The following is a 26,763-nucleotide window of genomic DNA, read 5'->3' on the forward strand; positions in this document are numbered from 1 at the left end:
TTTATTAAGATCCTTCTTGATTTCTCTTATCGGTGGTGTAGAGTTTTTAACAAATGAGACCTGTTCCTGTATGATTAGATGTACAACTAAGTATTTTTTTGAGTGATTGTAAATTGTATTGTATTTAAACTTTCTCTTTCTGTGTGTAATTGTTAGTATATAGAAGTACGATTGGTTTGTGTATGCTGATCTCGTATGCTGCCACCTTGCTGAACTCACCTATTAGTTCTCAGAGTTATTTTTAAGATCCCTTCAGATTTTCTACACAGACCATCATATCATCTGCATATAGGGACCGTTTTATTTCTTCCTTTATGAACAGTATACTTTTAAATTCCTTTTCTTGCCCTATTGGACTGGCAGGAACTTCCAGTCCTGTGTTGAGCACGCATAGTGATGGCAGATATCTTTGCCTTGCTCTCCATCTTAATGAGAAACTATCTCATTTCTCACCATTAAGTGTGATGTGTGTTGTAGGGTTTTTGGTAGATAGTCTTTATCAAGTTGAAGAAGTTTCCTTCCGTTCCTAGGTTACTGAGAGATGTTGTCGGGAATTGGTATAGAATTTTGTCAAATGCTTTTTCTTCATCGGTTGATATGATCACATGGATTTTTTCTTCTTTAGCCTGTCAATATGGTGGATTACATTGATTGATTTTTGGATATCAAACCAGGCTTGCATCCCTGAATGGGGTCCACAGGGTCAGGATGTATAATTATTCTTTTGTCTTGCTGGATTCTTCTTGATAACACTAGGTCAGGGTTTTTGAATCTGTATTCATGAGGGACACTGGTCTGGAGTTTTCTTTTTTTGCATTATCTTTGTCTTGCTTTAATGTCAGGGTAATGCTGGATTCAAAAAATGAGTTAAGAAGTGCTCCCCTTCTATTTTCTGGAAGAGATTGTGTAGAATTGGTGTTAGTTTTTCTTTAAACATTTGCCAAATTCACCTGTGAAACTATCTGGGTGTGCAAGATTTGTTCTTTGGCAGTTTGTAGATTATGAATTAAATTTACTTAGTAGTTATAGGGCTATTCAAAGTATCTTTTTAATATTGGGTGAGTTGTGATAGTTTGTACTTTTGAGGAATTGCACCATTTTATCCAACTCATCAGGCTTTTAGGTGTAGAGTTGTTCACAGTATCCCCTTACCATCCTTCTGATGTCTGTAGGGTCTGTAGTAATATCCCATTTCATTTCTAATGTTGGTAATTGGTGTCTTCTCTCTTTTTTCCTTTGTCAGTCTTGCTAGACATTCATCAATTTGATGGATCTTTCCAAAGAACCAGTTTTTTGTTTCACTGAATTTCTCTATTTTTCTGTTTTCAATCTCATTAATTTCTGCTCTTATCTTTATTATTTATTCCATTCTACCTGTTCTGGCTTTATTTTTCTGTTCTTCTTCTGGTTTCTTCAAGCAGGATATTAGATTATTGATTTAAGACTTTCCTGTTTTCTAAAGTAAGCATCTAATGCTATAAATTTCCCTTTCAGCACCACTTTAGCTATGTCTCACAAATTTTGATATGGGTTTTCATTTTCATGAGGTTAATAGAGGTTTGATTTTCCTTGGGACTTCTTCTTTGACCCATGGATGATTTAGAAGTGGTGTTAATTTCCCTGTTATTTTTCTATTATTAATTTCATATGTTGATTTCATTGTGATCAGAGAGCACATTTTTTTATTTCAGTTCTTCTAAATTTGCTGAGATTTGAACCAGAGTATAGCCTACCTTGTTACATGTTTTACGAATGCTTGAAGACAATGTATATTCTGCTGGCGTTGAATGGAATGTGCTATAAATGTTGATTAGGTCTTGTTGCTTGATAGTGTGGTTAAATTTTTCTCTATCAGTCCTGAATTTCTGTCTAGTTGTCCTATCAGTTGTTGAGAGAGGCTTGTTGAAGCCTTCGACTATGATTGTGCATTTGTCTGTTGTTCCTTTCAGTTTTATCAGTTTTTACTTCACATATTTTGCAGCTATGTTGTTTTAGATGGAGACATTTAGGATTACTGTGTCTATTGGGTGGATTAACTCTTTTATCATCGTGTAATATAATATAATGTAATATAATGTCTCCAACCTGACAGTTTTCTTTGCTTTGAAATTTATCTGATATTAATATAGCCACTCCTTCTTTGTTTTTATTAATGTTTGCATGGCACATCTTTCTTTTAATCCTTTTACTTTCAACCGACCTATACAGTAGTCCTCCCTTATCTGTAGGGGATACTTTCCAAGACCCCCAGCGGATGCCTGAAACTGCAAATAGTGCTGAACCCTATATATACTATATTTTTTCCTGAACATACATACCTATGATAAAGTTTAAGTTATAAAGTAGGCACAGTAAGAGATTAATGACAATCACTAATAATCAAATAGAACAATTGTAAGAATATTATATTGCAATAAAAGTTATGTGAATGTGGTCTTGCTCTCTCTCAAAATCTTATTGTACTGTATTCATCCTTTTTCTTCATGTGATGATGTGAGATGCTACAATGCATACGTGATGAGACGAAGTGAGGTGAATGATGTGACACAGGCATTGTGATGTAGCGTTAGGTTACTGTTGACCTTCTGACGACAGAAGGAGGATCTTCAAGCCATGACAGTGTTGAAGGTTGGATGTCAGGAGCAGATGATGTCCGTGGGTAACTGAAATCATGGAAAGCAAAACTGGATAAGGGGGGGACTGCTGTATCATTCTTGGAGCGAGTTGTAGGCAGCATATAGCTCAGTCACTTTTTAAGTCGACTTTGCAAATCTCTTTTTTAATTGGCAAATTTAGGCAATTTATATTTAATGTAGTTATTGACATGTTAGAGCTTTCACTCTGCCATTTTATATTTTGTTTTCTGTTTTTCATTTCTCTTTTTCCTATCTTTCTGTGGGTTATTGAAACATGTTTTTAAAATTCCATTTTAATTTATCTGTAGTGGTTTTGAGTCTATTGCTTTTCATAGTTTTTTTTTGTGGTTGCTCTGGTATCATGCTATGTATACATAACATATCACAGTCTACTGATGTCAACATTTTAACAGTTTAAGTGAAATGTGGAAATTGTGCCTCTATATCCTTTTACTCTCTTAAATTTCTTCTAAATATATTGAGAGCTACATCAGACATGTTACCATGTTTTAGCTTCAACTGTCAAACATAACTTAGAAACCTTAAGAGGAGAATGAAAGTCTATTTCATCGATTCCTATTTTTCTGAGCTGTGACAGACACTGACCACTCAGCCACACCCCAACCTCAGGCCAGACGCTGCTTCTACTGGTGTTGCCAAGTCCTCAGCCAGTTTGCCTTCCTCTCTCCACCTTTCAGGATCTTCTTACATTTGTTTTTCACATAGTGGCTGTGGTTTTTAGCGATACTTATTGAGAGGAATAGGAAAAAGTAAGTCTATTCCATTTTTCCAGATATGGAGTCTGAGATGAGTTTTTAAAGGTCCGAGGAATGGATGATTTGGAGAAATGCTCTGTGGGGAGGGGTCTGGGCTACCTAACATCTCAGACACACCCGCCTCATCCTAGAGGCTCCTAAAGGAGAGAAGAGGCCCCTTGAGGTGAAGGCAGAGAGCCTGCCGGGAGATCCCCGTGGTGCCAGGACCCTGGGTGTGAGCTGACCTGGCTGACACACAGATCAGCAGACTTCCGCTCGCTCTCAAATTAAACGACTCGTGTTTCCTCTTTAAAGTCACCATAAGCATCTCTGTCACACCCAGACCCTCATTTATCCACCAGAATTGCTTGAACTGCTCCTTTTATTAGATTTGATTCCATTAAATAACCAGCTAATGGTTCTCAGTAAGACGAACTGGCTTACTCTCTCCTGCTCATCTGAAGGGAACAGATGAGAAGCTGGAGCCTTTCCGCCTGGAACCTGCTGCACCCACCTCAGAGACTTGTGCAAACCTGCGCAAACCCTCGGGCCACATTGTCAAGTTGTCACTGTCCAGGTGAAGAGGCAAATGGCCCATAACTGGTTCCATAGGCCCAGGGGACTGGGACAAATGAGCATCTGGGCTTTCTCTTTCATTAAGTAAATTTTGATTTTCACCAGGCTCTGCTGGGACACAAAGATAAGTAGCTTAGGCCCCCACCTGAAGGAGGTGACGATCTATGCGGAGGGCAGTTGCAATATGGTGTGTTAAGTGCCAAAATGCAGGAAACATGGAGGGAAGCAGAGGAGTGGCTGATCTGAACCAGGGTGTCCAGGAGGGCTTCCTGGAGGAAGAGTCGTTCAGTGCACTTGTTTGTGAGTTGATGAGTGCACGAAATGGAACCTCTGCTTCCAGGAGCCAGTCTGTGGGAACCATGTGCAGGAATGAACCTGGCTGGGACGGGAGGTATGGGAGCGAGGGCAGCAGGACCTGAGGGGCGAGCCAGATGCGGCTGAGAGGCGAGCTCAGGCCAGCCGGGGAGGCCTTGGTGAGCCATGCCGAGGAAGGGGGGCTTCATCCCGCAGGGCATCTTCTGCAGCCTTGGAGGAATCAGTCCCCAGCTGCGGTACAGCAGGTGGGCTGTCGGCAGGGAGACCTCCCAGGAGAGATGGGACAGGCTGGATGGTCTAGGGCCACACCGGCAGGGTCTATTCTGGCTTCTGAGGCCACACTGCACCCCTCGCATCTGTGTCCCCACTGGAAGCAGCATGTGGCATGGGGTCAGGGGTGCAGCTGTGGTGCTGTGTCTCTCATAGCTTGTGGTGGGCTCATGCTCAGCTCCATGGAAGATAATGTTGAACAGAGCAGCTAAGCTGACCCAAGGAAAGCTCTGGAGACACTCAGAGGGGTCCCTGAGCTGACCTTGGGGTACCAAGTACAGAGACGTCCCAAGCTGCAGACAAGCCCTGGTCATTGAACCACACACGACACATTATGCAACTGGGGTCAACTGGGAGCTACTGTCTACCCTGTGTGCTGGTGTGAGACCCTCCCTTGCAGCCAGGCCAACCCAGCTTCAAACCCCAGAATTCTCCTGTTCAGTGTGTGACCCTGAGAGGACACAACACCTGCTGGAACTTCCTTGTGAAATGTGGACCACGGTCCCTGGGGGAGAGGCCCCTGCGCCCACACATGACACACACGGATGCATCCAAACGCAAAGATGCCGTTTCGTTTTGGTCTTGCCAGGAAGTCTTCTGAAACTTCAGGGACTGGGTCAGCCCACAGATATAAGGGAGAGGGACTTATGCATGCACCTGGCAGCTAAAAGTGATGGCGGTGTGGCCAGGAGGGGAAACCACAGCGCCATGGGGGCCTGGGAACTAGACAGTGAGGGGGAGACTGTTTTTATTTCAATGACCAACAGGCATTCCTAGGCAGACCCAATTCCCAGATGACCACGCTTCCTCCCTCCACTTGGAGGTCTAGCTGGGGAGCTGTCCCCTAGTTTGGCCCAGAAGTCCAGTGGGGAAAGCGAGGTGTTGGGTAGGAGGACCCACAGGAGCTGACTGGCCAGGCCCCATCTGAATCTTGGAGGGTCTGGGTGCTCCAGGAGGCCCAGGCCATGCCCGGCTTCCTCCTGCTCTGCCCAGAAGACCTTGCCAGCCCTCCAGCATGGACGTCGGCTGGGCTGAGCTTTCGCAGGGGGAGGTGACCCCGGGGAGTGGACTGCAGGGCCCTGGGGGGAAGTGGGCCAGCCCTGTGTGTGGCTTGATCTCTAACTTTTAAATATTTAGCCGTGTGGCATTCCCTGGGCTCTGCAAATGTTAGGAGCTGCCTTAAAAGGGACATCTACGGTGGAAATGCCTGGCACAGACCCTGGCACATGGTAGGGCTCAGTGAGCCTCTCTCCTGGTAGATGGTGGCAGATGGCTCAGGGTTGCCACGGGCCGCGGGCTCTGGGGTTGGCTGGGTGTTGCCCTTTCCTCTGCGGCGTCACATCATGGCCCCCTCCCCACAGGCCAGGCCAGCTGTCATCCCACAGCCCCCCCCAGGCACATGCTTCCCTCGGCCAAGCCCCAGAGGAGTCCAGAGCGAAGCTTCCTAGAGACTGAAGAGCATCGTATGAATATTGCATGAATAATAATAACCCTACCACTTAGCGGTTACGGAGCGCTTTCCTCTTCCACAATCCTTTACCATCATTAATTAGTTATTCTGCTTCCCGCCTCCCCTGCTCTTTCTGCAAAGCCTTGCTCTTGAGCACAGGCCTTCTCTGGGCTGAAGCCCCAGTGTTGAGTGGGTGGGCTGTCCGTCACCTGGAATCAGGCAGCCTCCTGGGGGCCTCGGCGGGGCTCAGCGACTTCTTGTCACAGCAGAGACCTGAGCCTGTGATGGGGAGCACAGTTTCCTTTCTGATCTGAGTGCCACCCTAGAGCCACCTCCTGGTGTGCTCTGCTCCCCACATCTCCTGTGACCCCCAGGAAAGCTGAGGACCCGTCTCAAGCGGGTGATGGAGTGCTGGTGGAGGTCGGGTCCCTCCGATACCTCCATCAGTGCCCACGGCCCTTGAGGATCCTTCCAGCCATGGCCAGTCCCATTGAAAAGAGGCCACTGAGCTGGGAGCCATGTCACATCTGGCCTGAGGCCACTCGATGAGCAGTGGTAGAATGAGGACTCAGATGTTCTGGTTCCAAGTCTCATTCCTTCCACCACGGGGTCGTGGAAAGGTTTCCTGCCCCCACAGAGATGCTCGAAGATGGAGCAATCCCCCCACCAGTGAGTGTAGGTTGTCTGGGTGTACCGTCTATGAGTTGCCCACCAGGACCTCCCTGGACACCAGCATCCACCTCTCTAGGGCAGCCTCAAGCCCTTCCTGGCTTCCAGCACCTCTAGCTCCCTCGAGGCTGCAGCAACATCTCTGCCGGGTGACACATCAGCTCCCCTGCCAGGTATAAAAGTACTTGCATGTCACCCCTCCTGGCCAGCATGGACCTGGGACACCCTGTGGGGCCCCGCCCCATTGGGAGCGCTCTCGTGCCTGGAGCTCCCTCAGCTCCACCTCGGGCCAAAGCCGGCTCCCAGCCTCCAGCTCCTCCATTAGCGTGGAGGGTATTGATCAGCTTGGCTTCTGCAGCTGAGTGTTTTAATCCCAGTGTGTGAATCTTTAAGAATTAATTAGCAAAGATTGCTCGGGAAAAACAAAGCGGGCACATATTTCGATACCGTCTGGTCACCCACCATTATTGTTTTCCTCTTAATTACGATGCTATTTCTGGAAGCTAGAGGCCTTTTCCCTTGTGTTTCATAGCCTCGGGCCGCCCTCTCCATCTTGCTGGTGGCCTTCCATGGCCTCCTGCTTCTAGATCCTGCCCAGGGTGGCCGTGTCCTGGCCGGCTGTCCAGTCTCCATAATCTGGAAAACCCCAAGAGCCTCAGTTTACCTGTGTCCCCGCGCTGCTCTGACCTGCCGAGCTGCCTTCTTTATTCCCAAGCCCTCATGCCCCCTCAGGCCGCCTGGCCTCTCCTGGCACCTCTTCCTCTGCCTGCCCCTTCCTACCCCTGCCCACCACTGTCCCCATTAGCTCCCACTTGTCCTTTTGGTTTTAATTTAAATAACACTCGCTCCCGGGAACTTTCTCTGACTTCCCCAGGCTGGATTAGGTCCCCTTGGTGCCCTGGATGGCTAATGGCTGTGTACTTCTGCGTGTTCACAGGGACCCCATGCACGGAATTCCTGACTCACTGCCCATCTACCCGGCCTTAGGGCCACTGCTGGCCAGGGGCTGGGAGGTCCCCAGCTAGGTTTTTGGGGCGTCTCTGACCATATTCTCTTGCTGTGGAAGGGGATCCATGGAAACCAAGGAGGTGTCCCAAGGCCCCCACGCCCCCTTGGAGCCGTCTCTGCTTTGCTCTCCTTCTCCTGTTTCCCTTTTGCTTGTCATCTCTGGAGCCTGCGTGGCTCTGGCAGGTTTGGGTTCTGCCCTCAGTCTCGGTGCTGTCACGGCCCCAACAGCCGTGGGAGAGGGGTGGCGACATCCTGTTTACTCAAAGTTTGGCAGCTGCTGTCTCTTCTGTGAGTCTGGAAGAGGGGATGGAGGAAGAGCAGCTTCAGCCGGTTTCTAGGCTTGTGAGGAAAGAGGCTGAGGTTTCAGCAAGTCGCAGCCGTGTCGGAGGAAGCCTCGGGATCTGAGCTCGGCTCAACCCAGGCCAACTCAGTGGTGCTCCCATGTGTTGCTCAGAGACGACAGAACCCGGAGTCTGCCTTTGGGCTCCACGCCCTTAGTTCCCAGCACCTGGTGTGAGGCCCCACGGGATGGCCCCCTTTCTCTCTGCACCACCAGCTCCCTTTGCCATCCTCTCCCAGGGGGACCCCAGCTCGGCTTTACTCGGCCCCGGGCCTCAGGCAGGAAGCCAGAGACATCACAGCAGCGGCAGCCACGTGTGTTGTATGTGTGTTCCACGCGTGTCCCGGTCTCAGAGCTACAGGAGCTGTGCTGTCACTCGCTTGTTTCTCTGTGGCTGAGCTTTACTTCCCTCTCCAGACCCGGTTATCACTCAGTACTAGAAACTCGATCTTATCACTCTAGGCCACTTCTGGTTCAACGCTCAGTAGTTTTGGGGTAACTTCCCAGTTGGTTCAGGATTCCCCCCTTCCACCTTCTTGCCTCTCCCACGGGGTGAAATTAAGTTCCAAGGAGTCTCACATACCCTCCTGGTCCTGGAGAGAAACAGCTCACCCTGGGCTAGCTGAAGTGTGTCCTTCATGCCACAGAACAACATGCGAGCAGTGCCAACAGGACAGGCAGAAGCATGACAAGCGGCAGAGGTGGTCCTGGACCAGCAAAGAGGCAAGGGACTTCCAGAGGAGGTGGCTTTGTGCGAAGCCTTGAAGGATAACTAAGGGCTTCCCATAAAGACAAGGAAGGCATTACATCAAAGAGAGAAGCACGTGCAAAGGCCCAGAGGTGCACAGGTTGCTTAGCTTGCAGAGCCTAGCAGGGTTTATTTTGAGGCTGTGCTGTGAGCTCATTTGCAGGCAGCATTCTCTGCTCCCATCCCCACCTCGCCAACCTGATTTCCAGTGATGCTGTATGGAGGACCTGCCACCTGAGTCATCAGGACTCTCCAGACTGCAGATGACAGTTACTTAGCTAAGATTAAGATAAAGAAGGTATTTCCTTATCAAGGCAACTGAAAAATTGAGAAGAGGTGCTTCAGGTACAGCTGGATTCAGGGGCTCCAAAGCTATCTTTAGGACTTGGTGTGAGCTTGACCCTCTTCTGTGGGGTCTTCAGTCTCATCAAGTTCCCTCCACCCAGTGGGCCTCCCCCAGTGCCACAGTTACCAATTCCAGAAGACACTCCTGTTTCTCAATATTTTCTCCAAAGTCTCAGAGTTGAGTCTTACCAGCCTCAGGCGGATCACCTGCCCCATCCCTCAACCAATCACTGCTGACAGGAAGAAGGAATATGCTAATTAATCAGGTATGGTTCACACATCCATCCTAGAGTCAGCCCGAGGGAACCCAGTGGTGGTGGCTCCCCAAAGGAAAACCGAAGTGTTGCCAACAGCCAAGGGGTCTGGGGAGGTGGACAGGACACACAGTAGATGTCCAGGCCACACCCCCCAGGTCAGACTTCCTCCAGCTCGTGGAGACTGAGCTTTGCAGGAAGGTGCTGGACATCACCCATGACACCCTGATCTTTTCTTCAGTATAAACCTTGTCTCCTGTCTTTCATTGCTCTTGGACGCTCCTGGGTACCAGGGCCGTGGGAGCACACTGCAGGTACTTCATTCCGATGTGTGGGCTCTGTTAGGAGATGACGGAAACCTGTTCTAGACATACAAAACCCCCTCCTCTAGCTGAGAATGGAGGAATTCAAGAGATCTAAAGTTAGGAGCCATTCTGCAATATTTAAGTTCCAAGATGGAAATGGCCGGGCATCAGTTGACAAACACTTAGGGCGGCCTCTCCCTATTTTTAGTTCCGATACTTATAGAAAGACATCTGAATGCATGCACGCCCACTGCCCCACAACTGGAACCACACAGCCTGAATCTGCCCAAATAAGGGTGCTGAAGCCTGCCAGCCCCCGTTGAGGGTGGGCCCAACAGGTGTCGTGGACGGCACGGGGGTCTGGGGGTCTGAATGTCAGGGACCGGCTCTGGGCTGGCCAGATTCCAACTGAGATGGGGCAAGGCCTTCAGCTCCCTGTCTTAGACAGCGGGCTGCTGCTGCCTTCCTCTGAAGGCTGCCCTCTCATGTCCTGGGGGAGGGGACCCAGGGAGCCTTGAGGCCTCAGAGCCATTTACTCTTGCAGGGGGCTCCTTCCTGTTGGGACGCCACTTGCAGAGAGCAGGCTGTGCTCTGCAGGACTGCGGTGGGAGGGGCTGCAGAGAGAGGGGCTGGCAGGGAGGGGTGGAGCATCTGGTCCTCTGGCAGCAGCGGGTCCAGATGGGGCCGGGGGAGGGAGCAGAGACTCTAGACTCAGAGCTCGTAAGTGCCTTTGCACACCTTAGAAAAAGGCACCGTCTTCCAGTCTCCTAGGTGTAGGCTCCCGTGTGTGGCTTGGTGACAGCTCCTGGTGCACGCCACACGGAGACTGTGCGGTTGGAAGCCACCCTGGAACCTCGGCAGGCCCGTCTGGAGGCAGTCCACCTGCTCTGGGTTCCAGGGCTGTGCTCTGAGATCTTTGCTCCTGCCCTGTGCCCCCGTCCCAGTTCGGACAGTCTGAGGAGTGCCAGCCTTCCAGTCCGATTTGGCCAACCTTGTGCCTACCACTGCCCCAAAGACCGGCCGTGGGACAGCCAGCCCTGCTTGGCCGCCTTGGCCTCTCCTCTGGGTCTGAGAGCCTGTCCTCTGGATGCTGAGCCCCCTCCTCCTGTTTGCCAGCGAACCCAGAGAATTCCAGCAGAAGAAGGGCAAAGCAGCTCCCTCCTGGGTCTCTCACAGACCTGAACGCAGGAGCTGTCTGGAGGCCTCTGTGCTCACAGACCGGCCCTGCCAGGGCCATCCCTCCTCCAGCTACTTTGCAGAGCCAGGGGAAATCAGGCTGGGGGCTTGCGGGGGCTCTATGGCCCAGGAGGGCCGCCCCCAGCTTGTGACCCTCGCGGGAGGCCAGGATGGGGTCAGAGTGTCTGGTGTGCTCATGACCAATCCTTGCCCAGGGCCTCCTTAGAGCCACTACCCTCCCTGAGGAGGCGAAAGGCTGCCGCCAAGTGGCCCTGGGGCTGGCTGGCAGGAATTAGCGGCACCGGATGTGGCCTGCTGGAGTGCACAGCATGCTCCACCGCCCAGGCTCGTCTGCCTGTAGCTGTAACAGCAGCGGCCCCACGGAGGTCATTCACCCAGTCCCTGACCTGGGACCTGAGGCAGGACAGCCTGAGGCCCAGAAAGCCTGTTGGAGGCCAGGGACCGGGGGCAGCCTCAGGGCTTGGGGCAGACACAGGATGGGGCTTGGAGAGTGGTGTCTAAGGGCCAGACACTGTGGGGAGGGGGAGGTAAGGAGTCGGGACTGAGCTGAGCCCCAGCTCTGGGCTCCCTGCTGGGGAGGTGCAGAAAGAGCTGAGCTCTCAGGATGGCGCCTTTGGTGTGCGAGGTTGATGAAGGATGTTGGGCAGACTGGTAAGCACTGGGGTCTGGTTCTGTGGGGAGCGCAGGGCCAGGCTGCTCTGACCCTAGACATGCGTGCTTTCTCCTCTCCTTTTCGGCCCTCCTGCCAACAGTCTGATTCTGTGGCCTAGCCCCCGGGGGTGTCCCTGTGTGCACGTCTCCTCGTGTTCCTGTGTGTGTCTCTCTGTATCTCTTTCCATCCTCCTCTTTCTCCATTCAACTCTCATCTAGGGCTCTTATAAAGTTTCTATGCCACAGGCTCCACATGGAGAGGGATGGTCAGCAGGGGAGGCCCCCCGAGGTGGAAGCCGGGAAGGATGTCAGTGTACGAAGGGGCAGGGGGGAAGCTGTCCCTCAGTGGGCCTGGCCCACTCACTGATGGCCTGCCCTGTCCCCTGCCTTCTGCTCAGTAAAGGCAGAGAGAGGCCAGACTGGTGTCAGGAAAGGACCCCGGGTGAGCACGCAGCACATACAGCTCACAGACACATCCACTCCATTTGGCGGACCTAACAGCCCAGCCCCACCAAATGCACAATACAAGGCTTTGTCCATCCCTGGATCGGTTTGCAACAAAGCCGGAGCAGCAGGAGGAATGCAGACAATTGATATAAAGAAGCAATGTTGCTCAGTGGGGGCCACACGTGGGCACACGCATGAGAGAAGTCACCCAGTGTCCAAGAGGACCTGTGATTAGCCCAAGCCTGTGTACTTTGCTTAAGAATCTCCTGGCTTTATCCGTCTACCAAGTGAAGGCTCCAGAAAATCTTCCACCATGCTACGACGATGCCTTACCCACCAAACGACGATGACGTCCCCTGCAGAGCATCAAACCAGCGTGTCCCCGGGTGGCCCTGAGCATGGCCAGCAGACATGGCTGCGTGGAGAACGTCTTTGCTGCTTTGACAGCGAGTGAGTCCCTCAGCCGCTATTCAGCCTCCAGGAGGTCCGGACTCCCAAGGTGGACTTCTCTTGGAACAAAGCTGGGGAAGATCTGGTCCCTCCCAACAAAGTCACCTGCTCCTTTTAAGGGTTGTGGCACTTCCTGCTTCTGCCTTTGCCTGAAAGCTTGAACTTGAGAGTCAGACTTGGGCCTCACCACCCACCCACCTCCTGCCCGAGCCCCTCCAGCCTGTAGCCTTAATGGTTTTGGCATCATTCTGCTAGTTAGCTCTCTGGGGTCCAAGTTCGCAGGACTTTGTGGGGCTCTCAGTGTAGACAGTGGGGCTAAGCCCCTGGCCCTGCCACTTGCCACTCCTCTTGGTTCCTGGGCACATTATCAGGTCCTCCCTGCCTCCAATTCCTCCTTCATCGAGTGGTCGTGATGGCAGCGCCTGTCTCACCAAGATGTTGGAGTGAGTATTAAGTGTATTAACACAGACGCTGCACCCAACATCTGCCTCGAAGTAAGTGGTCAATTAATGTGTGCCTTCCTTTCCAAGGCCCACGGCTCTGCCTTGGCTCTCGCAGGGCCTGTCTGCTGGGCCCACGGCCCCGGCTTGTGAGCTACATTTCCTGTCTTGAGGTTTCAAGTCCTAGCTAGAAGAGTGAGACACCCCTGAAGCGTCCTCTATCACCATCTTTCACTCATTCATTCATTCAGCAAACATCTATTAATGCCTCCTATGTGCCAGGTGCCAGGTCAAACGCTGGGGTTAGAACACTCCACAAGGAATGGAACAGCCCAGTGGGGAGACCGGCAAGAAGACACATTCAATGGGATAATAGCCGAGAGGCTCTTAGGGGAGCGCCTGGGCACACGGCAGCACTGTGTGCTGTTAAATAAACAGGAGAGGTCAGTTATGATGGGTGAGTCCAGCCGCTGTGGAGCACACGGGGTGAGGAGGGGGCAGCCAAGCCAGGAGTAGGGAGTCAGCAGGAAGTCACATGGAATCAAGACTAGGGGAAGGAGGAGAGGGTAGAAGATGGGCCAGGCAGAGGGAATGGCCCAGAGGCAGCAGAGCCCCGGCCTGTGTGGGGAACTGGGAGCAGTGCGGTCTGGCTGAAATTGAGGGTCTGTGGGAGAGATGGAGGAGGCTAGAGAAGCAGGCAGCGGTCAGAGCCTGAGTCTTGGAAGTCGGGTTAAAGAGCTGGGGTACCTGACTCGACAGAACCTGGCTCCTGGTCTGGATGCCAATGAGGCTCTGAGTCCCACCCAGAAAGGCTCCGAGTCACTCCGTGGCAACCAGGAGCCCACCTCTGTGCTCCTGAAGGTGGCGGCCAAGCAGGAGTGGAGCCTGCGCCAGGCTTTCTCAGATGCGTGGGAGCGGGTGGCTGGGGACAGGGCTTTGGCCCTGGACCCCTGGCCAGATGGCAGCCAGCAGTTCTGTTCTAACCACGCTCTGGGTCTTTCTCCGCAGATGCTGGAGGAGCTCAAGTGCTGGCCACGGGCAAGTCCGCTGGGGCCGAAACTGGTAGGTCACTAGGCAACTTTTTCTGTGTGTGGGATGGAGCGGGTGGGGAGGGGACACTCAAAAGACGTGGGCAGGTCGGGGCGTGCAGGCATTGGCCTCCCACCACTCATCTCAGAACAAGGCAGCGCTCACCTCCAGGCCTGCCTGAGTGGCTGACACAGCTTCATCCCAGGGCGGGGTGGGGGTCCTGCGCGATGTGAGCCATCAGGGCGGCCTCTGTCCGCTCTCTGCGAGATGAGCAGTTCCAGCATGTATGGTGCCCTGTTCTGCAGGCATGAGGGCTGGAGAGCAGGGTCTGCCGTGCTCCTGCGCCTTCGCTGGTGCCTTCCCTCTGCTGCGCGGTCCAGCTCCTCTGCACCTCAGGGGCTCGGCTCGTGGGCAGGGTGCAGTTTGCATGTCACCTCCTTGGGAAGGCTCCCGCCTCCCACGCCAGCCCAGCCCACCCCTGTGACCTGGCATTAGAGTGAGCTCTACTCTTCCACCCCAACTGCGGGCTCCCCAGCACGGAGTCAGGTCTCATTCCTCTGCCTTCAATGCTCACCAACGTGCAGGCAGTCGACACAGACACAGTAAATGAATTAATGAAGGGCTAAATGAGGAAGGAGGGCTACAGGAGGCCAGAGAATGAGCCATCAGCCACTTTGAAGCGATCTCCACAGCAGAAGGGACCAGGGATGGAGTTGCAGGAGGAGGGGATGGGATATGGGCGGAGGGGCAGGGAGCGACGTGCTCCCAGGAGAGCGGAGAACTGGCTGGCTTCAGCGGGTCGGAGTGTGGAACTTTAAGGTCCACATGTGTGACTTTAGACTTCATCTCACATGTAAAGAGAGCTGTGGAAGACCTTTGCAGGGTGGTGATGCAGTGAAGACCGCTGTTCAATTCCTCCCTACCCTTCAGATATCAAATACGCCCTCATCGGGACGGCTCTGGGCGTCGCCATATCGGCCGGCTTCCTGGTGCTGAAGATCTGCCTGATCAAGAAGCACTTGTGGGATAATGAATCCACAGACCAGAGGAGCACAAACCCAGACCCCAATGGTAAGGGAAGGGCGACCCTCACTCTCAGTTCTACTTCTGCTTGGGACAAGGATGTGGTCTGGGCGGCCCCCCCGGTGCAAGGCGCTGAGGGCCACTCTGTAACCCGGGATGGAGAAAGAATACAAATCTGTGGGCCGAAAAAGATGCAGTGAGCTCTGTGTGTGTGTCTGTCTGTCTCTCTCCCTCCCCCCTTCTCTCTCTGTCTCTCTCTGTCTCTTTCTCTCTCTCTCTGTTTTTCTGTCTTGATGTTCCTAAGAATCAGTTTCCTGGAGAAACGTGTGGAAGGGAGCTGAGCTAAGATCAGACAGAAGTGTCTATTCTCTTATCCAAATAATGGGATCAGCTAAGATGGATCCCAGGAGGTGTGGAGGCTGGGCTGGTGGTGGGAGGTGCTGCTGCCGGCACTGGTTGTGTGGGCCAAGCTGCATTTTTTTGGTAAATTGGGCAAGTCCTCTTTGGAGCAGCGCTGGGTGTGTCCTCATGATCCGAGCGGAGCTGGGCTTCCGCGAACCCCGGGAGTTCTCCGTGTCCTGCACGTCACGCACAGATGCCCAGCAGTCCATTTGTGAGTTTTGACAGCAAAATGCAACATGGATTGGCACCCCCTTTCTCTCAAGGCGGGACTCACAAAACTGCTCCCCGGTCATGTAAGAATGCTCAAGGGGATAATGCTGTTTTCCATGAGATTTTCCAGAGGACGAGGAGGAGGTAGCCTCACTATATCTCTGGAAAACGCAGTTATTCTCTGGGATGACATGCAGAAGGGGGTCTGGGCCAGGGAGAGGAGGGGCCTCAGCGCTGGGGGCTTCCTGAAGCCAGTGTGTCCAATTACGCGAGAGGCTGGATTCATCACAGGAGTTTGCTTACCATTGATTTTGGATCCCTATGAATAAGGGGGGAGAGTAAACAGCCTCTTCATCACACAGCGGGAGAAATGCTGGATCTCCTGAGGACCGAGGGCCCAGAGTCTGCAAGTGGAGGGGGGAGGGGAGGAGGGATGGGGGTGTCTAGGAAAGACAGTCTGGCCTGTGTGCTGGGCTAGGGGGCTCAGGGGTGGGACCTGGAGAGAGAAGCTCCCACAGCACCAAAGGGGAGGGGGGCAGAGCACTCAGCCCAAGACCACCCCCAGTGGCCCCAACCGAGGCAGGTGGGCTCTGACCCCTGCCCGCTCGCCTGGCACTGAGCAAGCTTCACACCCGTCACTGTGCCTCCTTCCTAACACCCTGCTTTCTCTGTTTAGACACCACCGTGCGAAAGAAGAGAGCCCCAAGGTATGGTCGCAGCCAAGAAGGGACGGGTGTCATCCTCCCTCCTGTTTTATCCATCCTGCTCCTTGACCTGTTATCCCAGTCCTTTTCTCCACTCCAAAATGCTTCCTAGGGGACTAGAATGCACCCCACCACCCCCTCTCCCACAGGGTGCAGTAGCCAAAGGGGGCTTGGGTTTGCTTCTGTGCTCCCTGGGTTAGATTTTGCCTTACCCCTCTATTCAGAATAAGGCCCCCAGTCCCTGCCATGACCCACTTGGGAGGCCACACGTGGCCTGCTCCAGGTACCTGGCTTCCCTGCTGGCACCCAGCCACACTGCTCTTCTTTATAGAGCTCATGTCCTCCAAGGACAATCCTGCCTCAGGATCTTTGCACTTGCTGTTTTCTCTGATATGGACTCTTTGCCCAGGTAGCTGCAAGCTTTGCCCTTCATTTCCTTCACACTTCTGCTTCAGTGCCACCATTTCATTTTGGATGGTCTGTTTAAAAGAGAACCCCCCCCGACCCCCTGCCAATCATTCTCTTCCCCTTAGCTGGACTTATTTCTCTTCATAGTACTTTCCACTCACTGATCTTATATGATATCTTGATTTGTTAATTTTTCTTGATGGTTTTCCCCTTAAAATGTAGGGTCCTTGAGGGTGGGGTGTTCCTTTTCATCTCTGTAGCCCCCACACTTAGCACGGAGCCTGGGACAGAGTGGGTACTCATATATGTGTTGAATGAATGAATGAATGAATGGGCATTAGGCATGGCTAGATGCTGAGGATTAAGACAAGTAAGACAAGCTCCTTTAGAGTCCCCAGGGCAGAGAGGCACATCACAGGGGCTCGTGCATGGTGCTGCGGTCGGGGGCTGCTGTGACAGGGCTAAGCGTGTGCCCCCTAGTGCCTTGTGGTGCAGAGGGGTGCAAATTCCAGCCGGGAGGCAGGGTGTCCAGGAGGGCAGGGAAGCCTGGGTCTGTGTATGGAAGGACAAGGAGGAGTTCACTGGGGGCGGAGAGAAGTGCACCCAGGCAGAGGTCACCCTGACACGTGCAGGCGCTCATGGGATAACCGTGCGAACATTCGGGGAGCACCGTCCAGTGTGGCAGGAGCCGCTGTTCATGTGACGCTGTGGAGAGAAGAGGCTAGAGAGAGAGGGGTTTCTACTTGTGGAGGGTTGGAGGGGCTGGTATGCTGTGTGAACAGTCTGCACCCCAGCCTGAAACTTCTGGTCATCACTGAAGGACTGAAGTAGGAGAAGGATGGAGTATCTTTATGTTACAGTAGCGTCGGGGCGGGGGGGTGCCCAGCTGGAGATGGGAGACCTGTTGGGGAGCAAGGATCTGGGCGACACTAAGGAGGCAGCCGGCCAGGGCCTGGGGGCTGAGCGGAGGTGCAGCCACGGAGGACTCCGGAACAGTGTAGCGTTGGTGGTGGGTCGGAGGATCCTGGCTGCGTGGTGCCCTTTGAGAAGCAGATGGTTGGACAGGGTTGGGCAGTGGGCTGTGGGGTGAGATGCTGACTACTTTTTGGACACAGTGAGTCTGATGCTTCTGGAGAGTTCCAAGTAGAGAAGATGCCCAGTCAGCTGGTAATCCAGGCAGAGGTCTGGGCTGAGTTGGGTGGTGGCTTTTGGACGGGGCCGGTGGCACAATGTCCCCCCTCCAGTTCTTCCCTGGGACCTGGGGCCCGGTAAGTGCTACGTAGTGCCTATGGAAGGAATGAGTGGATTCGAGAATGAAGGAGAGGCGATGTATGGCGCCCCGTCCTCAGGGTGATGCCCTGGGGGCCAGCTGGTCTGGTTTCCGGCAATGGGTTCTGATTGATTTAGGCCCTAAAGCATAGGTCATCAACCCCATCTCTAGGCATTGCCTGTCTCTGTTTCTGACTCACTGTTGCTCTGTCCTGGCCCCTGGCTGCCCCTCCATCTCCTTTGTGGCCAGCTTACAAGAAACACCATGCTTTTTGGGGGGAGACAGGTGTGATTAGGGTGACCATTTACATTTTCTTCTAAATCAGGATTTCTGGAGAGTGGAGATGAGGCACCACTAATAATTGTGTCAGGCCAGTTGGCGTAAAGCTGGACTGTCCCAGGATAAACAGCTCTCAAGGGCCACCAAGTCCCTGAGGCCACTCGTGCAGGAAAGGAGAATTGCAAGTCAAGGCTCTGAAGGCCCCTCCCTTCCCCCACCCTAAGGGGCCATGCCCCTGGGTCAGCGCTGTCTTCTCCCAGCCCTGGGGATTGGCACCATGCCGGGCTCCCTGAGTGTGCATCTGTGGCCCCGGCCGGGAGGGGCAGCACAATGGCTGGGCTGGGCTGGGCGCTGACTCAGGCCCTCCTGAGGCCCTGCAGAATTAGGGCAGACTGAGCTTCATCAGGAGTTCAAGGAGGGCTTTGGGCAGACAGGGGCGCGGGAGGCCATGCATTGGGCCTGGAAGCGTGAGAAGGCTTAGGTCTTGATGGTGGGGGTGAGGGGACCAGCAAATGAGTAGACAACCCCCAGGCCCAGAACCCACATCGCCTTTGGGGGTTCAGCGGGCTTCTGTGGTGGGGCGTGCAGGATGCGAGTGGGTTTTGGAGGGATGGGCTGTCTGCAATGGCGAAGACTCTGCCCACAGCATGGCCTCAGGGGCCCTCTGCTGGGTGGCTGAGGCACCCAGACTTGTGGCTGCAGCTCCTGCGGCCAGCTCTGGCCCTGTGTCAGGACGACGGAGTGGTCAGGCGGAGATTCTAGCATAGTCATCTTCTCACCACCTCGAAGTGAGGGATGCTACCCCGGCCATCCAAACCGCCCGGATGTGTGGAGGGGCGCTTTGAGTGAAGGCACTTTTCTTGGAAACTGCAGCGCCCCTGGACTTCTCCAGAGCTTGTTGCAGACTCTAGGATGTCAGGGACATCTTAGTTATGGAATTCACAAAGCCCAATTCTTAATCCCAGTGTGTGCGTGTGTGCGCATGCATGTGCACCTGCTGGGGGATGAGGGGATGTGAGAGGCTGTGACGATTCATGATGACTGACTGACATACGTATGTGTGTGTGAAGATGCTGCTGTAAATAATACAACACAAGCCAATTTAAAAGCATTGCTGAACGAACGGTCACTGTGTATGTTCGTTTCAGAGGAGTTGCTCAGTTTTGTGGGTGTTTGGAAGTCCTGGATTATTTTGATACATCGAGGCTATAGGAGGCAATTTCCATAATCCAGGCGAGGTGGCTGCAATCGTCATTCAGCAATGAGCACTATGAAAGTGAAGGACAGGAAAAGGAACGTGAGGGGTGCAGGAGGAAGACAGGAGGGTGGAGGAAGGGAAGGAGGAAAAGAAGGGTGGGGTAGAGATGGGTGACTGGGAGTCACTGGCTGAATGAGAGTCCCCCGCCACAGCAGGGGTGCATTCCCACACCATGTGCGTGGAATTGCTTGTGGCACACGTCATGCCAGAGCTCCTCTACAAATAGAGGGATTTTCCAAGAGAAGGGAGTTACAATTCAAGTTTCCAAAACTAACACTAGATGGAGTCAGGCTGGGTCAGGAAGAAGTTAGACCGGAAAGAAAAAGCTGAGGATGAGCAAGCCACTCTCCTGGAGCAAAAGTCTGCATGTGCTTTCTGATATCTAGGAATGATTTCGAGAACATCTGGTTCTCCTGTTTTGCAGGTCGAACCTCCATTTTTCTGAAAGGTGAGTTGGAAGAGTCATCACTCCTACTGAAAGGAGGAAGGGCTGGTGGTCTCCCACGTTGGCTGGCACCTCCTCTGCGTGCCCCACACAGGACCGCAGGGGGACTGCTAGCCGTGGGCCAGAAGTCCCTGTGCCAGGATGGCCGTGAGACCAGCAATCAGCATCTCTTTGGGACAGCTGCAGGAAGTCCTCATGTGGTAGTACTTTGGCAAGATTGAAAATGAAGCTGTGGGGCATTTGTCCAATTAGAGCTGAGAAAATTGGGTTTTAACAGCAAGATAGTTCATTTATTTTTTCATTTACCAAGACCTTCAGTTTGACAGAGGCCAATCAAATCATCAGCCAATTTAGCTCATTTGATGAAAAAAAACCCTTTTCTTTGTGTCATCAAGCTATCAGTTTGGTGGAAGTGTCTGCTTTTCCAGGCTGCTTTGGGGTCTCAGAGCGGACAAGGCCAGAGTGTGCAGGACGGGGACAGGACCTGGGCCACCCGGCTGAAGGAGCCCTGCTCCCAGGAAAGGAGGCGCCTCCCCCCCCACCCTGGTTTATCCGAATCGTTCTATCACACCTCACCTTCCCGAGGCCCGCTTTGCCCCACCTTAAGCACTGCCCACAGGCTCTTACCTTCCTTCTTTAGAAAAGTCTTCAAATCCATAGAGAAGTTGAAAGAACAGTGCAATAAAAACATATACACCTTTCACCCAGATTCACAAATCAACATTTTATCCCATTTGCTTTCTCTCTGTATACATATATGTTTTGTGATCCACTTAAAAATTACTGGAGACATCATATTTCATCCCTAAATACAGGACAATTTGTCTCCCACATAATCATAATACAATGACCACCCCTAAGAAGATTAATCATATTTCAATAATATTACACAGCACATATTCAAATTTCTGCTGTTGCTTCAAAGTCATCTTTTATAGCTCTATTTTTCCAAGCCTGGATCCATTGTCCTTGATTTTGTCTCTTTCTTGTCTTTTTCACAGTTGGACAACCCCTTTGCCTGTTCATCCACAGCGTTGTCAATCTTGAAATACCTAAGCCAGTTGTCTTGTATGATGTCTCATTTCTGGATTTGTCTGATTGCTTCCTCCTTAGCAGATTCAGATTAAGAATTTTGTCAACAAGACCACAGAGGTGACAGTGCCTATGTGTTATTGTGTCCTCGGGAGCCACATGGCGCCAGGCTCTCTCTCTGTTGGTGATGCTGCTCTTGAACCCTTGGTTAAGAGACCAACGTCTAGGTCTCTGCCCTGTAGAGATAAAATTTCCCCTTTGCAATTAGTAAATCATCTGATGGGTGGCACTTTGAGACCACATGAGCATCCTCACTCCCAACAATTCTTCACCTAGTGACTTGACGTTTATTCATGATCCATTTTTGAATCAGTGATTGCACTGGGGTTTACGAAATACTGAGTTTCTAATTCCAGCATTCCCTCTACATTTAATAGCTGACATTCTTCTAGAAAAAAGACTTTTTCCTTCCTCCCCCTTTTCTCTTTCTCTTACTTGTTGGACATTGTTCCTATGGCCTTCAGTGCATTCTAATCCATCACCATCATGGAGCTTTTTGGCGCTCAGATTGTCTCAAGTTTGTCCAGTACAAGTCACTTCTTGGTGGTTTTGGACAAAAGCCTGTTAATCATTGAATGTTTCCTAGATTTCCGACACCACACAGTATCCCAGGCTCACCTTTTTCTGTCCCTGTTCAGACCTGGAATCGCCCATTTTCCCTAGGATCCCTGTTTTTCTTCTTCTCCTCCTTTTTCTCCTCCTCCTCCTCCTCCTCCTCCTTCTTTGATGTGGAATAGTTTTCAGAAGCCAAGATCTGAGCACACTGTATGCTCATGACTATTGAGGCCTCATTGCTTCCAGCCCCTCTCAATGGTCAGTCAGCAAATGTATATTTGGATCAAAAACTCAATACCATAGGTTCTTCTTAAGCTGTCTTTATTCCGTATTTCTCTCTTCCTCATCCAAAGTGAAAACACTGTTTCTCAACCATCTGGATATTTTACCCGTTTGCTCTATTCTGTAATACAGACAAAATACTTCCAGAATTACGACACTATACAACTGCAAACTTGCTTAGCAACTTGAAGATTTCTTTGCAGTTTTTTTTTGTTCTTAAAATTTACGCTCTATGTGTGCAGACTATATGTTCAGATTGAATTAGTTATTTTCTCTGTGTGGTTATGCTATCAATTTGACATAGCGTTAGAAACATTTGTTTCAGTGTATATGCTGTGTTAATCCTTCCTTTCTTAATCCTTTTAGTTTAATTTTATTTTTTGAGTTTATAAAACATGTATGTGGTTCAAAGCTGAAGATACATAAGTAAGGAAACTCAGAGAAGTCTTGTTCCCTCATCTGTCTGCTCCGCCCTGCGCCCCTACACTGACTTGAGCTGACTTTTTTAACAGCTCCTGCTTTATCCTTCCTGTGTTCCTTTTACAAAAATATATTTAATTAAAACATTTTTATATATATACTTTTTTAATTAAATTAAAGAAATGTTTATACATGTACATAAATATAAATTTTTAAAGAAGTCTTGTATGGGTTTATTTTTTTATTTGGATCTCTGATCCATTTGGTTTTTATTGTGGTGTGTAGTATGAGACAGAGATCCAGTTTTATCTTTTTCCCAAATGACAGTCCAGTTATTTCAACATCCTTTTTAAAAACCACCCTATTTTCCCCAGTGTTTTATTTGCCATCTTTATGATGTTCTAAATTTCCATATGTACTCGGACTATTTCTAGATTTTATATTATTCTTCAATGGTATCTGTGACCTTTGTCATGTCCTAAATTTCCATGTGAAGTCAGACTGTTTCTACGCTTTCTATCATTCCCTAGTGATATCTGTGGTTGGTCGTGTGCTAGTCCATATTCTTTCTTGTGGAAGCTTCATGGTACGCACTCTCATCTGGCACGGCTGGTCCCTCTGCACTCCCCATCAGGCTTCCTTTGCAGGGGCACACTCTTGCTATTCTATTCTAGAAATTCTTGCATGTTTGTTTTTCCATACAAACTTTAGAACAACTTCAGAACCTATCTCTGGAGACAGACATCTTGGTATTTTTATTGGGGCTGTGTTACGTTCATGTATTAAATTGAAGACGATTGACTTCTCTATGATGTTAAGCAGTCCTTCATGATTTTTTGTTAAATTTATTCCTAAATAGTTTATGTTTTTGTTGCTTCTGTAAATGGAGTTTCCTATTATGTCTCTTACTTGGCCATTGATCGCTTAAAGATTTTTTTGGGGGAAGTTAACATTATGGCAGCTGCCTTATTGAATTTTACTGTATATTATTTTATTGTTATTATTTATTGTTTCTGTTTGTTTTCTTTTTGGCCTCCTTGAGTTGTCATCATATTGTGTCATCTACCAAATTGTAGATTGTCTTTCCCAGTTCTTAAGCCTCTAATTATTTTCTCCTCTCTGATTGCATTGGCTAAAACCACCAACGTTAAATAATAGTGGAAGCAGTGAGTACGCTAGTCTTGTGCCTGACCTTGGTGGGGAAACCACCAGTGGTTTTCAATAAGTGAGTTGCCAACTTTGGGGCTAAAGTACATACCGTACCATGTTAAGGAAGTATCCATTCATTCCTATTTTATTGAGTTTTTAAAATATGAAATCTGTGTTGGACTTGGTCAAAAGACTTTTCAGCATTAGTGGGCATTAACTCATCCTCCGCAGATATACGCTGGGATAGGCCTAGGCAAACCAGGACATATAGGTACCCTGGTGATTACTTTAGCTCAGGTTTGCTTTTCCCTTCTCTCCTTGTTGGTCTGTGTGGTTTGGGGAGGATGTGGTGGAAGATTTGGGTTTAGGCAGCCACTGTAATCCTTGGGTCTCCAAAAGTCTCTTTCTCTTTCTCTTGATACCCAGCCCAAGTGTGCAGCCTGATTCACTTACTAGTCTAGCCAGCAGATGCTATCTCAGTCTCTGCCCAGCTTATCTTTTCCTGAAGGTTGTGTCTGGCTTTCCAGGGGCTGATAACACACCCACCTACAGAGGAATCGCTGCCCTGTCAGAGAACAGCTTTGTCCTTGGGGAATCACAGGTGCCCCTTTGCAACTCAGGGACATCAGGGGTGAGAAGCAGCTGCTCTCCTGGTCTGCCTGTCTTCTCTGGGCATCAGTGTCTCAAGTGCAAATCCTGGCGAGGTCCAGCCATTTTAGATCCTCTCCTTAAGAAGACCTGAAGGGGGCCTTTTAACTCAAGACTTGTTAGAGATAACAGGACGGATGCACTTTCTGTTGAGCTCCTGGACTCCCAGACCAACCAGCTCAAACTCTATGTTCTGCTGGACCCACCATCCTTTAAAGGAGAAGCACAAACACCTGACAGCATTTGAGGCCCTCTCTTGGAATCCCTTCCTCCACTTCTCTCTCTCTCGGCATCCTTGCTTGTTTCCAGCTTACTTGTCTTCCATGTTGGCTCTGCTGCCATCAAGCTCTGTACCCCTGACCTTGACCCATGCCCTTGGTCCTCCACACATGGCATAGGTAGGTACATGCTTTCCCTTTTATGGTTGTTAACTTGGCTTATCCCATTGATGCTTCACTCTGTCCTGTCTTTCTGCTGCCCCTTCTCCCGAGTGGAGATGTTAGTTAGAGATCAAGATATTAGGACTGAACATGCACGATGGAATGACATAAACAAGTACGCAATGCAAGCATAAATATGTCGTTCTGTTATAACCACAGATAATGTTGATATGAAACTACGGTGAAGTGTTGGTGGAGGTGTTGATGAGGCCCTTAGCTGAGAATGACCACAGCAGCATCTCTGTCCTACCTTCAGCTCAAGCTCTACTGTACCGGGGTCTGGTTCAGTGATCTCGTCCTTCCTGCTGTGTTCCTAGTCTTTAATATATGTCTATACTGCCCCTCCCTCCCATCAAGACTGATACGCTAAGTGACCCTCCATAACAGTGTGTAGTTCAGACTTGAGGATGTCAGTTTCCAGTTCCATTCCCATAGCTCTGTCATTCCTCATAGCATCTGCCCAGATCTGTGCAAACTTCTCCAGTATGGGAGGTGGCACTTTCCCCTAGATGAGCCTATTAACTTTGGGGAATGACTTCTTTCCTTTTTGTCACCACAGTGGATAGGGTTTTGTGGCCTCGGTTTGGCAGGCAGAAAACAACCTCAAGGTTGACTTCTATCTGGAAAACTCTCCCCTTTACTTAGAAGCCACTGGTCTTCAGGTGCCTCTCTGTGTTTCATGAGGAAATGCCCCGCCTTGCTAAGATTTGCCGATGAACTCTTTCATACCTGTTTAATCGTGTGTGTCCTGCAAGCATATGACGTGATTAGTTAGATCGTAGTCATTCTGTCAATAAGTCTTCCAGATGGTTCTCTTCCTTTCCAGAGATGCACAAGTGATTGAGCTGTAAGTGAGCGGCTTCTTCAGGAGGGGTTGGCAGTCTGGACAACTGTCCACATTTGCGGCCTTGGGGACGTCTTGAATTTGAGTGTCCAAAGCTGGCGATAGACCTTCATACGGAACTCAGTGTCCAGGGCAAGTAACAGAATGAACAGAAGCTACGGTACCTCTGTCCTGAAGGAAACTATTGCTTCTCTCTTCAAGAAGCTGAGTGTAGAGAGGAAGGCATGCGGACTTGATCCAGCAGTAAGAAAGGATGGAAGCCAGTAAATCCTCACTGCCTATCCCGGTCCCCCATGTTGGAGCTGTTCATGCTTCCGCGATGGCATTGTGTCCATGTCAATGGAACCTACACACAGCCAATGGCTCATGGAATGAGAACCAACTCAAGACATAGCCTCTTTAGCACCACCATCTTAGCAACGGTAAGCAGCATTTTCTAGAGCTGTTGGCCTCGCTTTCTTAGCTGCCAGAAGAATCCCCCTGTGAACATTCAGGGCCCTGAAACATGACGCCGTGAGACAGTCTCCATTCCTATAAATGAAAGACTGACTTTCCAAAGGAAGGAATAGCAGGCTGGGCTGGAGTGAGAGGAAAGGTCTGACAGCCATGGAATGAGCCTACAGCTCTTCGATTGATGGAGCCCACAAAGGATTAAATGAGACAGCAGATGCCATGCCTTGTAGAGAGCTATACAAATGTAAGCGACTCTTGTTGTGATTAAAGAATGATTTTGTGGTTATTATTACAACGTGCATGCCTTATCATGGAGGACACTACTGGTGGAAGCTTAGGAAACCCACGTCTTTTTATTATTGCCATAAACCTAAGGTTCTGTGGCATCAGGCCCATTAACATCTCTCTCTCCTGTAATATTAACCCTGGATTTCTGGCGCTGCATCAGACTGCTCTGTGCATTTCCATTCAACGGAAATCTGGGTGGTTGTATGGACTGCTTCTCCTCAGATTAGGTTATTCTGCTTGTGTGTGATGAAAGATGAGCTATATTTCAAAATAAAGTGCTGTGTTATAATAATTTGCCTGGATTCCCAGGACGTCTTTTATCTGGCTTGATAACAACGTAGTTCATTAGCAGCCTTTGCTAACTGATAACCTAAAGCAGTAACACAATACTCATAAGCGATTTTCTGTGTGTAAGATAGAATAAACCATCTTGTAAGGTATCTGTTAATTGATTTGCTTCTTTTAGCAGCATTTTAATTAAGACATCTGGGTTGTGAATGGCAGAGACACTTGTGAACTGAAGGTGAATGCTTCTGGAATCTCAGTCATCGTTTTATTTCCTATAGACTCAACGGAACCATGGGTCCTCTCCCCCATCCCATGTCACGACACTTTCTCCCAGCTCCGCTCCTGGGCACTGGTTTCGTGTGAGCCCCACACAAGGTCTCCTATGTGAAGAACCCAGAGAAGTACTCTGAAGCCTTGTGC

General features: G+C 50.4%; 1 protein-coding gene across 8 annotated transcripts in view; it reads left to right on the plus strand.

Moving 5' to 3' along the window:
* The window catches only part of TMEM273 (transmembrane protein 273), a 75,189-nt gene extending 48,694 nt beyond the window's left edge, over nt 1-26,495 (plus strand). For 2 of the 8 annotated variants that reach the window (XM_070264890.1, XM_005602720.4), the window contains 5 exons: nt 13,865-13,918; nt 14,816-14,956; nt 16,197-16,227; nt 19,864-19,887; nt 25,297-26,495. In XM_070264890.1, the coding sequence (XP_070120991.1) occupies nt 13,865-13,918; nt 14,816-14,956; nt 16,197-16,227; nt 19,864-19,887; nt 25,297-25,321 (275 nt within the window). In that variant the 3' untranslated portion in view covers nt 25,322-26,495. Of the gene's footprint in view, nt 1-11,186; nt 11,520-13,864; nt 13,919-14,815; nt 14,957-16,196; nt 16,228-19,863; nt 19,888-25,296 lie in introns of those variants that run through there. The other 6 variants (XM_070264895.1, XM_023648194.2, XM_023648188.2 and 3 more) reach the window with 5 other exon arrangements.
* Nucleotides 26,496-26,763: the final 268 nt, after the last annotated feature.

The sequence above is a fragment of the Equus caballus genome, chromosome 1 (genome assembly GCF_041296265.1).
Source record: "Equus caballus isolate H_3958 breed thoroughbred chromosome 1, TB-T2T, whole genome shotgun sequence".
Classification (NCBI taxonomy): domain Eukaryota; kingdom Metazoa; phylum Chordata; class Mammalia; order Perissodactyla; family Equidae; genus Equus; species Equus caballus.